Source organism: Octodon degus, unplaced genomic scaffold (assembly GCF_000260255.1).
Source record: "Octodon degus isolate 3935 unplaced genomic scaffold, OctDeg1.0 scaffold00191, whole genome shotgun sequence".
NCBI lineage: Eukaryota > Metazoa > Chordata > Mammalia > Rodentia > Octodontidae > Octodon > Octodon degus.
In genome coordinates, this window is record NW_004524767.1 from 974799 (window position 1) to 989856 (window position 15058).

The 15058-nt window shown below is 38.4% G+C and overlaps 2 protein-coding genes and 1 pseudogene across 2 annotated transcripts in view; all 3 read left to right on the top strand.

Annotated features, from left to right (window-relative positions):
• LOC101573961 (transmembrane protease serine 11C-like) overlaps positions 1–3983 on the top strand; it is a 92273-nt gene extending 88290 nt beyond the window's left edge. The window contains 2 exon segments of the mRNA XM_012517552.1: positions 3358–3426; positions 3834–3983. Of these exon segments, the coding sequence (XP_012373006.1) occupies positions 3358–3426; positions 3834–3983 (219 nt within the window).
• Positions 3984–4130: 147 nt separating this feature from the next.
• Gnrhr (gonadotropin releasing hormone receptor) overlaps positions 4131–15058 on the top strand; it is a 26005-nt gene continuing 15077 nt past the window's right edge. Inside the window, exon 1 of the mRNA XM_023704184.1 lies at positions 4131–4651. Within this exon, the coding sequence (XP_023559952.1) occupies positions 4131–4651 (521 nt within the window). The remainder of the gene's footprint in view (positions 4652–15058) is intronic.
• On the top strand, positions 8726–9552 carry LOC111813482 (annotated as a pseudogene).

A 15058-nucleotide genomic window follows, 5' to 3' on the forward strand; every position in this document is an offset into this window, starting at 1 on the left:
GTAGCCAGAACAGTCTTCATCCCCTGCCCCCTTGTGGCAGTTAGAGGTACTTCTTCAAAGAGGGGAATATTATAGATAGCTAAGTTAGGTAGAAATATTATAGACAGTCAGACAGAGCTAGTTCCTTCATAAGTTAATGCAGAAGAAAACTGTGATATTTACTGAAGTCCATGTTTCAAGAAAAAGAAACCACTCATTCATATATTTTGCCTAGGGATGAACAGGAATAAGTGATACTGTAAATAGGTGTCACTCACCTTCGGGGGGAAGACCAAGCCTCTTTAACCCACCCTACCAGGAAGGTCCTTGTCTCTCCCACGTGTACTTGCTTTCTAATTTGATTCCCGTTCAGTCAATATTACCCGTGATAATACTTGTAATCTTATTGATTAGAGTTCTGTCCCACCTCAAACCTACCTTCCCCCTGTGACTTTGTTCAATAAGAGAGGCAAGATTGGTGGGCATCTCATATTCCAGGCCCCCTTCTTTCTGTCTCAGACAGAAGCTTTCTTTATCTCAATAAATTCTTCCTACTCTTTTTTTAAAATGTATTTGATACAGAGTCTCACTACCCAGCTCAGACTTGTAGCGAGGCTCCTGTTTTCAGCTTCCCCAGTACTGAGATTACAGGCATGTGCTATCATGCCAAGTCTCCGTTGCCAACTCAGCCACCTGGGGCTGAGACCAGCATGCCTGTGGTGCTAGTGATTGAACCCAGGACCTCGTGCTTGCCTAAGCAGGCACTCAGTCTGATGAGCTATTTTGCTGGTCCAATTCTTCCTTCTCTTAAACAAAACAAAACAATAACAACACTCAATATATAAATAAAGTGAAAAATAAAAGACAGATAAAAGGAAAAAAGAGAGGGAAGAAATTACTGTTATCCAGAAGGGACAAAGTATCTGAAAGTATACTTTGATTTAACACAATTGTCTTATGTGCTTTATGTGGGTTTTTCTTATTTTTTTGGCCTATTCATTTGGTTGGTAAGCTGTACATATGATAATTAAGTCTATAATTATTTATAAAATAAGCAAAGTTAATCTGATGCTGGCAAAATAAATGATGGAGAAAAGGTAGAAAAAAGAATTGAGATGTTTTATGTACATGTACCAATTCCTTATTATAACATTATGTGCCATCCTATGTACTAATAAAAATTAACGGTCTTTAAAAATAAAAAAAAATTAAAACTGTAAAAAAATTAATAAAGCTTAATAGCACTAAAACTGAAGTATGTGGTAAAGAGGAAAATGAAAGTAAAATTTGAGAAATAAAAAAAGATGTGGAGGAAAGAAAAATTAGATAAATGGTCCATAAACAGTAAATGAAAATTAATAAAACTAGATAAAAGTAAAAGAAAATAAGAAATAAGGCAAAGGACAAAAGAAAAAAGAAACCAATGCCCACCAAAAAAAATTATAAATGAAAAAGAGAAATGATAGCAAAGAAGTGCATTTGTTTGCCTACTTTTACTTGGCCCAAATTCACTCTGAAGAGTCTATTTCTTTTCTGACCTTTAATAAAACTGTGCTACCATTTGCTCTTGTCTTGACCAGTTCTTTGCTTGGGACAGAAAGAACCTAGAAACCACTTCTAACAAGAGATTTCAGGACTCCAACACCCAATGACAGGACTGCATTCATTACAGCCACTCCCAGTTGCTCTATCCTTCTGTGCCTCCAAATCACTGCTTTCTTTGGCTGGTTTTAAGGCCATTTTTTGTGAACCTCCCATCCACACACACTCGGGAGGTTCTTCTGTCTGTACACTGCAGACTACGCCAAGCATCCAACCATCCAAGCTAAGTATCCCTGTACACACTGGCAAATGAGTAAAGTAGGCAGATCACTGAGTCAGTAGACTGCATGGTATGGTGAGAAGTGAGGGTAGAGTAGACTGCTAAACCTAATACTAGCACTTTTATATCAAACCAGCTGCAAAAACTAGCCTCACTTCTCTCCACAGAGGGTGAAACCCTGGGTCTTTAGCCTGAACTCAAATTTCTCAGGGCATTTGTGTCTAGCCTATTCTCTCTACAGAACTGTTTTTTAGCCATCTCTTACACAGTCATTGTGGTTAGATCACCCAGGAAACCCTAAAGTATAGTTACTCTGCACCTTCTGGTTCCTGGACTAGTTAAATTTTAAACCATTACCTCTTCCCCAAATGGCTCATGATAAATGATTCCCAAACATGGCAGGTGCTACCATATATTTCTCCTCCAATTCTAGTCTACCACACAGAGTTACTCTTCCAGTAACTCTGTTTTCTCAGACTATGATAACTGTAGGCTTTTCATGCCAGCACCGCCTGTCCTTTCTCCCTAGGGCTCCATCTCTGGGTTTACTCTGTATTTGAGGAGACAGTTCCGTTTCCAGGAGCCAGGGTTGTATTGAGCATGCTTCATTCTTTTTCATTTGTTGTCTTCAGTTTCTTCAGTTTACTTGTGATTTCTAGGGAAGGGTGTTGTTGTTGTTGTTGTTCTTGTTCTTGTTGTTGTTGTTGTTGTTGTTGTTGTTGTTGTTGTTCTTCTTCTTCTTCTTCTTCTTCTTCTTCTTCTTCTTCTTCTTCTTCTTCTTCTTCTTCTTCTTTCTTAATTCCTAGAGCTTCTCTTTTTCTCTTCATTGAACTGCTGTTTTCCAGGTGTTTCAAGTCTGTAATATGCTGCTAGATCCTATGTCTCCATCTTCCTTGCTTCTAAAAGACATATTTCTCATTTTCATGCATTCATTCCTTCCACTGTCACTGCAAAACAATCAGTTTCAGAACAGAAATATGCTACTGTATTAAGAAATACATCTAGATCTTTCACAAAGCCACTTGGAAAGCTAATAATATTTTTATCCAACTCTATATGAAGTAAGAAACCAGTGAATTCTGAGAAGACAGTAACAGCTAAGATGGAGCACAGAAATGGAAAGTAATTTATCTCAATGTTCAGGATCCAGGAGGCAACTACTACAGAAAGGAGCTGAGAGACCTATAAGACTAACCCAATAAACAAGCATTCTCTCCAGTATCTAGTTTCCCTATCCAATTTCAGTAATACCTCAGTTCACCAGGTATTTGTGATTCTGTTCACAAACAACTCAGTTCACAAATGGAAGCATTCTGGAAAATTTTTCTTCCACAGCCATCTTCCCCAGAATTCTGGAATGAATGAGCCAACGTACGACTATATATTAGCAACTAAAACTTAGGTAATTGTAAAAATCAAGGCAATAGTAAAAAGTGTTTAATCATTTATACTCAAACATTGAATCTAACCATTAAGGTTGATAAATTTGAATACAGTCTCATTTGTATTAAGTCAATATGATTCTGCTAAGGTATGAATTTGTTTTTTTTCTGTAGGATAAATTTAAACTGACATCTAATATTCAGATGTTCAACAGAGTATTTAAGAAGGAAAACAAGGGGCTGGTGAGATGGCTCAGTGGTCTAAAGCACCTACTTAGAACAAGCTTGAGCAAAGCAAAGCACAGGGGTTCAATCCCCCAGCACCACATGCCAGCCAGCCCCGCACCCTGGTGGGCTGAGCTGGCCACGCACGCACGCACACACACACGCACACACATAAATAAACAAATAAATAATTTATTAAAAAAAATTTAAAAAAAAAAGAAGGAAAACAAAAAAATGTTTTTCAGGTATGCATTAAATTCTTAAAATGACATTTAATTGGATCAAGTTTTAAATTTTTTAGCATTTCTCATTATTTTCATTTTTAATCTGTCTAAAGACAGAACACTAACACAACTGCTCTTAGAAAAGCTCTTCATTAAAGTTATTAAACTAATATCATGAGTGGCTTGTAAATTCAAAATTAGGCTTCAAGTGTCCTTCACTGCATACGCCAGGCCACCTGCCGAAGCGATACAGTTACATTCATCCCTCAGAATGTGTCTGGCATTCTCGGTTCTTGCAGTTGGTTGGATTACAAACTCACAAAACAAGTTCACCTTGATCTTTCACATTAAGTACCTCAGGGACAAAATCTGACATAAATCTAAACTTGTGACGTTTCAGGGAAAGAAAGCAGAATAAAATGAGACTTCGGGTTCAAGTACAACAAAACATCAGAAGTACTTATAACACACGTATTGAAGCTTTGTCATTGTGGAAAAATGGCAAACAGTGCCTCTTCTGAACAGAATCAAAATCATTGCAACAACAGTATTCCTTTGATGCAGGGTACTCTTCCTACCCTGACCTTATCTGGGAAGATCCGAGTGACAGTGACTTTCTTCCTTTTTCTACTCTCCACCACCTTTAATGCTTCTTTCTTATTGAAACTTCGGAAATGGACTCTGAAGGAAAAAGGAAAAAAGCTCTCAAGAATGAAGGTGCTTTTGAAACACCTGACTTTAGCCAACCTGTTGGAGACTCTGATTGTCATGCCCCTGGATGGGATGTGGAACATTACAGTCCAGTGGTATGCAGGAGAGTTACTCTGCAAGGTCCTCAGCTATCTGAAGCTTTTCTCCATGTATGCCCCAGCCTTCATGATGGTGGTAATCAGCCTGGACCGCTCTCTGGCCATCACCAGGCCCCTACCTGTGCAGAGCAGCCGGAAGCTTGAACAATCCATGATTGGCCTGGCCTGGCTCCTCAGCAGTGTCTTCGCTGGGCCACAGGTAAACCATAATTCATGAACTTGTGTGATTATGCTGATCAGAGATTTCCTGCCTATAACTTAGGAAAAGTCTGTTTCCATTTCTGTATTTAACAGCTGAGGCTCTGATGTCAGAGTGGAATTTAATCCTGACTCTGCTTTCTTTCCTTGAGCAAATTTCTTAACCACTCTGTTCATTTATTTATAAAATGGGGATAATAAGCTACTTCACATGCTTCTGTGATTAAATGAATAATTTATGAAAGCATGTAGCATAATCTTCAGTACATAGTAAATACTCTCTAAAAGACAGTTATACACAAAACTGACCTCATCTTTATCTTGCTTTTGTTTTTCTTTTTCTCTGGTTGACAACAGACTTAACGTTTAATTTGGAAGAGTGGGGAGGAATCGTGAAATTTACAGAGGTAGAAAATTGTTATAAGTTTTCAACTTGCAATTTATGTGGAAACTAAGAATTTTGTCATTTCAACTGAGAGAAAATTATCTTGATCAGTATGTTCCATAGTTTCCAGTTAGGAAGGATTCAATATACAGGAAAAATGGTAAACTTTACTCTTTGGGACATTTGAATATTTCTCTGAAGTCAACTTGAGTTTTATTAGAGGCAGGTTTTTGACAAAGTTTCATGGCAGTAGGTGTAGGAAGCAGACCCTTTTTCCCATGAAAGGTAAACATCTCTGCAAATCACCCTCTTTAGAAGCAATCAAGCTAATTGACCTGCAGGACTCCTTTTAAGTGGTCAGGTCTTTGAGGAAAAGAAAAACGTGTTCTGAAAAATAACGAAGATCCTTCCATGATGATTAGCACTTTGTCTCTATGCTTACAAATTTATTGTATGACTAATTCAGGATACAAGAAATGAAGACACAATTTTCTAGGATCCTCACAAACTGTAGCTCCAAAAAATGAAACTCTACCTAGTCACTCAAAGCTGGCCAGAATGTTTTATCTTTTTTAATATCATGTGGAGCTGACTGAACATTGTAAGAAACCACATAAATTTTTTCACGGTTCCCTCAATTTTTAAAAGATTTTATTGTTTATGTCAGGAAAAATGGTAAAAATGTTTTGATTTCCATGGAGTATTTTATAATTATTTTCACAGTGACTAAATACACTAAGTTTTGTAAATATGTCCCTTAAAATGACGTTATTTAGCTAAGCCTTACGCCCTTGAAACATCCATGGGTTTCTGTAAAGTAGTGTGAATAGTGCTTATTGGTTGGTTTTCTGGGAAAAGATAAACACAAGTTAGGTTCTCAACATGGAACATGTTGTGCATGAAACAGTGGAGAGAATCAAATTCATTGTAGATATAAAGTTTATACAACTGATATCACTCCACATTTTTAAAATGTAATCCTTTTATAGGTATAGAACAAAGAGATGACTTTGGGTTGAAATAATGAAGAAAAGTTCTAAAAAAAATTTTTTTAATGTATTTAGTATAGGGACTACAGGGCCTACAGGGTCTCACTATGTAAATCGGACTCATAGTGATTCTCCTGTTTTCAGCTTCCCAAGCACTGTATTACAGGCATGTGCCACCACGCCAGTCTCAATTGCCATCTCAGTGCATGCCGGGGGCAGGGCTGGCACGGCAAGCAGGGGAACCCCCGGCTGCTGTGCCCTGCTTAAGTAGGTTCTTTGGTCCGCTGAGCTATCTGGCCAGCCCTGAAAAGTTTTAATATAAAGGAAAAAAACTTAGTTTCTCAGCTGAATGGTATCTGGGTGGAAAAAAATAAATGAAACATGACATAGATTTTTTTCAGTGAAGGGTAAAAAGTATAATTAATTTCACTGAATTTGGCTAAAGTGAAGACCTGGAAGTCTAAATAGCAAGAAATTAGAATTAGTTGTTGATGTCCTAATAGAATAGCATTTATTTTTCATTGAACACTGTGGTTATGTTTCTCTGTGTTTGACATCAAGATGTACACCTATAAATGGTGGGACTTTATTGTGCTTTAACTTCATTAATATTCACAGTACCTACAAGATAGCAAAATTGGAAATTAAATATGTTTGAATACATTGGTATGTACAATTTTATGTTTTTATGTACCAGTTGAAAGTGTTTTAAAGATTTAACACTGAAAAATATTTGGCTGAAAGAATGAATGAGGAATATGCGCATTGTCAGTGAGGTAAATAGGAGCCTATTATCATCCCCATTTGACAGATAGTAGAGCAAAGTTCTGTCCTTTGAAAGGATTCAGACATTTTTACCAATAACTCAAATTAGTAAATATATCCTACATGAAAGCCTAGCCTATCTTTTCATTTCTCTTTCCCTTACACATACATAACTAAAAAAAGTTTTCATTATATGAAAAATGTATTATCATTTTTGAGTACTGATTACATTTCATTGATGGGCGTATTTTATAGTTGGAAAAACAAACTTAAATGATTCATTGTCTTTCCTAATAATATAAGGAAATAAAGCTCCCAACCTGAAAGATACCTGGGATGAGCTCATGTTTTCTAAAACCAAAGAATTAATTTTAGGAACAATGGAGGCTAAGGGCAGAATATATTTACTGAGAGAAAGAAAGCTTCTGTCTCAGAGACAAAAGGAGACACAAGTGGGTTGCCTGGGAATCTGCCTTCTCTAGGGACTTTTATACAGCAAAACCATGAAGTGAGACGAACCTAAGGTGGAAAACATGGGCACTCACTAGGTGGGCATGAGGTGTGATAAAACTATGGTCAACCAATAAGATGACATGGATAATTGCTCTGGTAAAATTGATTAACTCCAAGACCAAATGGGGATGTGAGTCATGTAGCAAGCAGGCATGAATACAGAACAGACTTTTCCTATATGGTGTTGGGTTAGTGACTCTTTCTGGTTTTTTCAAGGTGATTGCTACCTATTTAGGATATCAATCCTTGATGCCCATCCCTAGGAAGGTATGTGGCTGCATTTTCTTTTTTCTTGAAGTCTGGCCCACAGTGGGAGTGTCTATCTCTCACAGTTGCAAGATATCTTGTCTTCCATATTTGCTCCTTCTGAGGGCCTAGCCCTGTCTGACTGCCCATGATATTTCTGTCTAACTCAGCTACCTACAACACTAATGTCACTTGGCCTGCTGGATTCATGGCTTTTAGATTTGTGGGTACTAGATTTACTAATTTCAGTTTTTCTCTAGCCATAGCTCTTTGCTATCTCTTGAATAAAAAAGTTTCCATTCTGTATATAAGAGAAGTAGAGAACTTTTTATTTCTACGTTGTGACACGTACCACATCTCCTGATTCACCACCCTCTATTGATAGGAAGCCAACTGACAAAGTCATATCTGGTTGCAGCTAATTTATATGAAAAGGTCAACTTTAAGTTTCATTCCTTAGTATATCAGTTGTTTGCTACTTGAGTAATTCACACCTCAACTTTAATTGAAATTGACAGTACCACATTATGGTGATGCACACCTATAATCCCAGCACTCTGGAGGCTGAGGCAGGAGGACTGCTTTGAGTTCAAGGCCTGCCTAGGCTACAAAATGAGTTCAAGGCCAGCCTGAATGGCATAGTAAGAACCTGTCTCAAAAAAAAAAAAAAGGAAAGAAAGAAAGAAAAGTAGCTGCCATAACATAAACCCAAGAATTTAGGAACTTAAGACATTTTGCTAGAGCTCACAATGGCCCATTTTAACTGGCCACCTTGGTTTTCCCCCTGCCTAGTGATTAACTTCAGAACCCAAGTTCTATGATGGTTTGGGAGTGTTTTCAGACATTTCAACACAGTGCTGCATACAAAATTTAAACTTTGTTTAACAATAGGGCTATGGGAGGAGCACTCCTCCAACAGCTCATGAGGCCCCAGTCATGGTCACTTTAAAAACCTTTGTTCTCCCTGCAAGAAATGTTGAAAGTCAGCTGGATTATGGAAGTAATACCAGTGTGGTAGTTAAAGAGTTGTATTCCAATCTCAGCACTATCTTCTAACCAGCTATGTGACTAAGCAAATAACTAAGACAATTATAAGGACAGTTGTAAAAAATAAGTTATGTGACACTACAAAATCATCCAGTACAAGACTTTGCACTTCCCCCTGCAGTCACTGTGAGGAAGCAGAAGATGGCAGAGGGCTGTGGCACAGAGATTAAAGCGGAGCAGAGGTCTTCCAAGCCGTGGCCTTGGAGCACGCAGGATTTGCAGATGGCCCTCGCAGAATTATATCAAGATGAAGTGCAGGACAAATCCTCCAAGTTTCATAGACCAAAAGCTGCAGTCTTTAAAAGCCCACGAACACCATCTTAACAATTCTATTCAAGTGAACAAGAATACAGTAGATTATGAATAGTTCGACCTTCAACTGGGAAAATTGTGAATGAACTTTTCAAAGCAAAAGAACGTGGGGTTACCCCTTTGAGTGAAGTCACGAGATCATCAAGTGATGATAAATCAAAGTCATTTACAAGTGGAGGATATGGACTAGGTAATTCCTTTTGCAAATGATCTGAATTTATATATGGAGAAAATCAGCTACAAGATGTTCAGATTTTGCTTAAGCTGTGGAGCAATGGTTTCAGTGTAGATGATAAGAGAATTGAGACCTTATAATGACCCAACAAATGCTCAGTTTTTAGAGTCTGTTAAGAAAGGAGAGATTCTCCTGGAGCTGCAGCGACTGGCGCATGGTGACCAAGTGAACTTGGACATGGAGGACCATCAGGACTAAGGGTACATTAAACCTAGACTGAGGTTCAAGGCCTTTAGTGGAGAAGGAAAAAAACTTGGAAGAATCCTGGATGTCCAGAACTTTATTGTATGGTCTCATCCTGAATGTGCAAATCTTGACTTTATTCTTGTGACGGCTTCCAAGTAAGGAGCTAACAGATGAAAGCTTGACACTGCAAGAAGTAGATATTCTTAACACTGTGATCCTCCAACAGCTAAAATAATATTGCTCCATGTAATTGCAGATAGGAATAGGTAATGTGCCATATTAATAAGGAAAATACTGTGCTTCCAGCACTAAAAAAAAAAAAAAAAAATTATTTTTGTTAATTGTAGAGGTAAATTTTGGTTTCATTGGCATTCTATCATTCTGACAATATAGATGAATATGGACTAAGTATAGATCTCAAGATAAATATATTTCAATGTTTAGTTGCAGGGCTGACTTATGTTGATAGTTTATAAATATCTACGTAAATCAGTTTGTTACATGCTGAGTGTTAATGTAGCAACATTGTCGAAGAAAAAATGAACAAAACCCTGTTTTGATAAATACATTTGGTAAAATTTGCACTAAAGTTTCTTTTTTTGTTTTTTTTTTCTTTTTTCAAAGTTTTATTGATAAACAGCAATAAGACAGTTTCAAATCTAATCAGAAGTACAGTTTCAACAAATAATACACTGCATATATTCTTCTCAGTAGTTAATTGCTGTACAAGAAGTGGACTTGTGATCCTATTTACAAACACCATTAGAACAAATCATTCTATTCATTAAGAGAATGCAACTATATATCTATCCTAACCACTTTGAATACACAGATACAAAATGGACATTCATCGGTATACCCCATTTTTTTCTAAGTTCCATTATTGAATATTATAGGTGTGTAAACTCAGCAAAATATTCTGAAAGAGTCCAGTAGCCCATTATAGCATTGTGTCTTCTGTTTAACTGGCAATGTCAGAAATTATTGACCTGAGTCCCCCACAGCTCAACATAACAGCATGGCTTTATTTCCTATATTTCGCCTTCATACTTTTCTACTGGATGGTTAAGACCAAGGTAAAGCAGGACCTATGCAACAAGAGTTGTAGCTTTTTGGTCTGAGAAGGTCAGTGAAATGCCCTCAGGATTTATCCTGAGATCCTGTACCTCAGATTGTAGAACCTTTGTCAGTGTCAGCCATGTGGATGAGTCACGACCATTGCTTGGCCAATGTGCTCACTATGAAAGCCTGAGGGAGTGTCTTCTCCCCATGTGACTCTCCTTAGGCACACTCTACGTCATCGATCACTTTCCTCTTTGGCCCCATAATCTTCTTGATCAGAAAATTTGGGACCCTACCGAGGTACATGACGTTACAGTACAAGTTCTCATATGTCCTGAGTCTTAATTGACCTTAGAAGGCTAGGGCCAAAATGTTGGCTTTCCTTGTAGCCCTCCTTTTTCTCTAATTTTGGTCTGCAAACTAGGTTGTTAACTATCCAGAAGACAAGCTTATTGTTATTATCAAACGATTTAGGCTATTAAGCTTAACCTCACTCTCTCACTGCATTTCAAACATCTTAGGCATAATAAGGAGCAGGTATTTTTCATCAAGTATTGATATGTTGAACTTTAAGTCCCTGCATAATGAACTTTAAGTCCCTGCATAATGCACTAAAGTTTCTTGATGCAGCAGTGATCAACAGCCATTAAGAATTTCTTTGCTCAAATAAGTTGAAAAGTTGGTGTAATATTTACTGAAAAGTGTCTATATTCTGATTTTGAAAGTATTTGATCATACAATAATTATTTCTCCTATTAAAGATTTACACACCTTTTTTTACTTATTTAGGTAGATTAGTAGTATCACAAAATACATTTTGGTCTGATTTTATAGAACTATTACCATCATAAACTAGAATCAAAATGATTTATCAATCAGTAGTTCTTATGAAGATATGACAAGCAGAGCTTTAAAATCAAGTAACTACAACCCTTCCAGACCCTGCCTTGATCACATTCATTCATTCAACAGATTTTTTCAAGTAGATTCTTTATATATGTTAAACACTATTCTATTCCACCCACAATCTCCTCTATTCCTGAACAAAGCTACTGTGGAAATTCAGGAACGTAAATTCACTTAGACTGGCTCTAAAGAATTACCAGCATAAATGTTTGCATTTCTGCTGAAACCAAGTATTTCTCCAGTACCAACCACTACATGAGGAATCAGATGCAGTGTTCTTCCCAGACTGTTCTTCCTCTTTTTTTGTTTGTTTGTTTGTTTGTTTGTTTGTTTGTTTGTTTTTCAGAACTGGGGATTGAACTCAGGCTCTTGAGCTTGCCAGGCAAGCGCTTATTCTACTGAGCCATCTCCCTGGCCCCTGCTCTTCCTCTTTGATCACCATTTCTGGTTGGTTTTGCACTACACCCATAACAAATCACAGTTTGTAGCTTAAAGTAACATAGATCTATTTTCTTAAAATTCTGTAGGTGGAAAGTTCAATGTGGGTCTCACTATGCTGTAAAATCCAGGTGTAGACAGGGCTTAATGGGTACTAGAGAATCATGTTTTGATATTTCAGTTTCTAGGAACTACCCTAATTCCTTGGCTTTTCATCCCTTCTTTCCTTTTAAAACTCACCATCATTGCATCTCTGTGACTCTTCTGTGATCACGTCTCCTTGATTTGTTTTTGTTTTTTGTACCAGGAATTGAACTCAGGACCTTGTACTGGCCAGGCAGTCTCTCATGCCACTGAGCTATATCCCCAGCCCTGCATCTCCCTGGTAACATCCAGGAAGAATTCTTTGCTTGTAAGAGCTTACTTACTTACTTGGTGGTCATCTGGTGATTACTTGAGGCTCACCAGATGATTAAGGATCAGCTCCTCTTCTTAAGATACTATGGCAACCTTAATCACATCTGCCAAGTGTTTTAGGGTTTTTGATGATTGTTTTTTGTTGCTGTTTTTGTTGTTTTAATGCATTTCAGGTTGCTTGCTCATAGGTTTGAGGAGTAGGATATGACTGTGGGGGAAAGGGCATCATTATGCCTACTTACCACAGTTCACTTCTCTCTTAAAAGATTCACATCTATCCCAGATAAATTCACCCCATCCAAAGGTGCTTAGAAGTCTAAACCTGTAACAGCATCAAATCAAACTTGAAATCTTACTTGAATTTCACCACTCAGAAGTCTGAAATCTCACCATTTAAACCATCTCGGTTAGGAGAGAATCCCCAGGCATAACTTCTCTTCACCTGTGAGCCTAGATGTTAAACCATGTCCTCCAAAACCTGACTGCATACAACTGTGGGATAAGTTAAGCCATCCCTGTTCCAAAAGCCGGCAATGGAGTGAAGAAAGGAGCTACGCAGTATGCGCACACAGCCAGGCTCGCGCCTCGAGAGTCACGGCCAGCGTTGACTGCAGCTCACAGGCCTTTCCCTTTCACAAACATCTGTGCACATCTGTAGCTGAATACTTCATCAGCTTGTTTCTTGCATTCATGTCAGCTCTCATACCTTTCAGTTCAAGAAGACAATGTCTTCTGCTATAATATTGTTAAGAAACATAAGGGCTTCCTGTGTATGTGGTGGGCATTCACTCCATTGGGCCTTTTGATTTTTCTGAGAGACTAGCCAGTGCAGCACAGATGTACCCTCATTGCCTTCTGCAGAGCCAGCCTTCCTGCTGTGAATCTCTTGCCATTTGGGTGGGCTGACAATTTCCTCAGTCATCAAATCCTGCCTTCACATTTATCAGCTCTTCCTCCCACTTATCAGTGTCTTTCACATCTTACTATATTTGGCAAGAAGAAAGCAATATTTAATAATATTTGTTTTATTATTTATAAATTTCTGCTTTCCACATAGCTGCAGTGCTCAGTTCAGCGGGGCTTCTGTCACTGTGTGATAAGGCCCTTGTCCACTTTCCCATAATGCTTTCTTCACTTCCTCAGAGCCCTCAGTGACAGCACTTCAATGTCAGGAGTCTGCTAAGAGCACACAGACATCCTTAGGCAGTCTCTGTGGGGACCTAAGCACTCCCTGCCAACCTGCTTGCTTCTCCATATCCTCTCTACATTAACTTCTGAATTGCTACTAACAGTCTGTTTAAGAAAATCAGAGTCCAGCATGCCCCTCAATATTATTCCAGCAATGTGTTAATTATTGAAACTGTCCTACCAATTTGGTTTGAAACTGTCTCATTGTTATTTGTTTCTCAATAAAATTATGGAAAAAAATTAAAAAATAAAAATAAAATTGTTCCAGCTTCTACCACTGCTCAATTCCAAAACCACTTCTGCCTTTTTTATACTGTATATAACACCCCACCTTCCAGATATCTAGAAAAGACTTTTGTAACTACTGCCAGTTGACGTGAGTGGGATCCTTTTTCCTGGGTCACTGGGTACTTCAAGGGCATCATGTAGCTGCATGAATACCAGAGTGCTACTGCAACTGCCACAGGGCCAAACTGTGAGTCTCTTCACTGCAGAGAACTTTCCTCAGTGCCATTTGAAAGGATCTTCATGAGTCTTCCCTGAGAGTAAAAAGCCTTTCCTCTACTTATTAAAAAGAAACTGGGTAATAAAACCACAGTTCAAAAGAATTAGCAGAAATAAACTACCTTTTAAACAGAACAAAGTCATGATCCTATGGAAAGGACTCATTGGAGATGAACTTTCTTCGCCCTCTGGCACAGGGTCTTGCTGTGTTGCCTAGGCAGACCTCAAGCTACAGGGATTGATTGACCTTTGCCTCACCCTCACAGGGCACTGGGATCACAGGTGTGTGCTGCTCTGCTCTATTGGAGTACTTTGCTGAATTCATGCACCTGCAATATTTGAATGGCAATGGAATACCCATCTCTGACAAAAGTAAACAAAAAAGGGGGATATAAACGAAGGACCATTTTGTAGTGAAAAAATAAAAAATATATATCTGTATATACAAATTAACATAGATATACAGCTACTTTTTCTAAGTTCAATGAGAGGAAAGTTTTGAACTAATAGTGTTTAGACAAGATATCGATATCATGTTTGCATTTTGTACTATGAATAACTACTACAAAGACAACAATATGCAATGTATTAACCATTGCAACTGTCCTACTAATCTGTTCTGAAACTGTCTCATTGCTACTTCTTTCTCAATAAAATTAATATAAAAAAAACAAAATCTGCACTTTTTGGGTTTCTTAAATTCAAGACTGATAATATGATAGTTAGTCGCCCTCTGCTGGATGAATTTTAAAATTATTTTTCGCTTGGAAAAAGATCTGAAACTGAAAATCAGTTTTTGAAATACAAATATTCAGCGCAGGCCCGCGTGTGAGTGAGATGACCCGGGGCCGCCAGATCTTGAATAGACCCAGGAGACCAGGCCCGGAGTGTGAGTGAGACACCTGGGGCCCGCAGATCCTAAGCAGACCCAGAGTGCAGGACCTACGTGTGCGAGAGACTGCCCGGGGCTGCAGGATCCTGATAGACCCAGAGCACAGGCCCAGCATGGAACCCTTCAACAGAATTCCCAGCAAAGAGGCTAGAGGCAAGACCCACGCAGCTGATTCAGGAGCAGAACATCTTGCCAGAGTGACACAAAGGGTTCAACTCCAACAGCTGCAGCAGGAAGAAGTAGAGCACAGCAGCCAGACTCCAGCCAGATCCAAGCATCACCCACCTGGAGGAATCTAAACTTCATAGATCCAGAACTGGTGCTAAAGTAATAA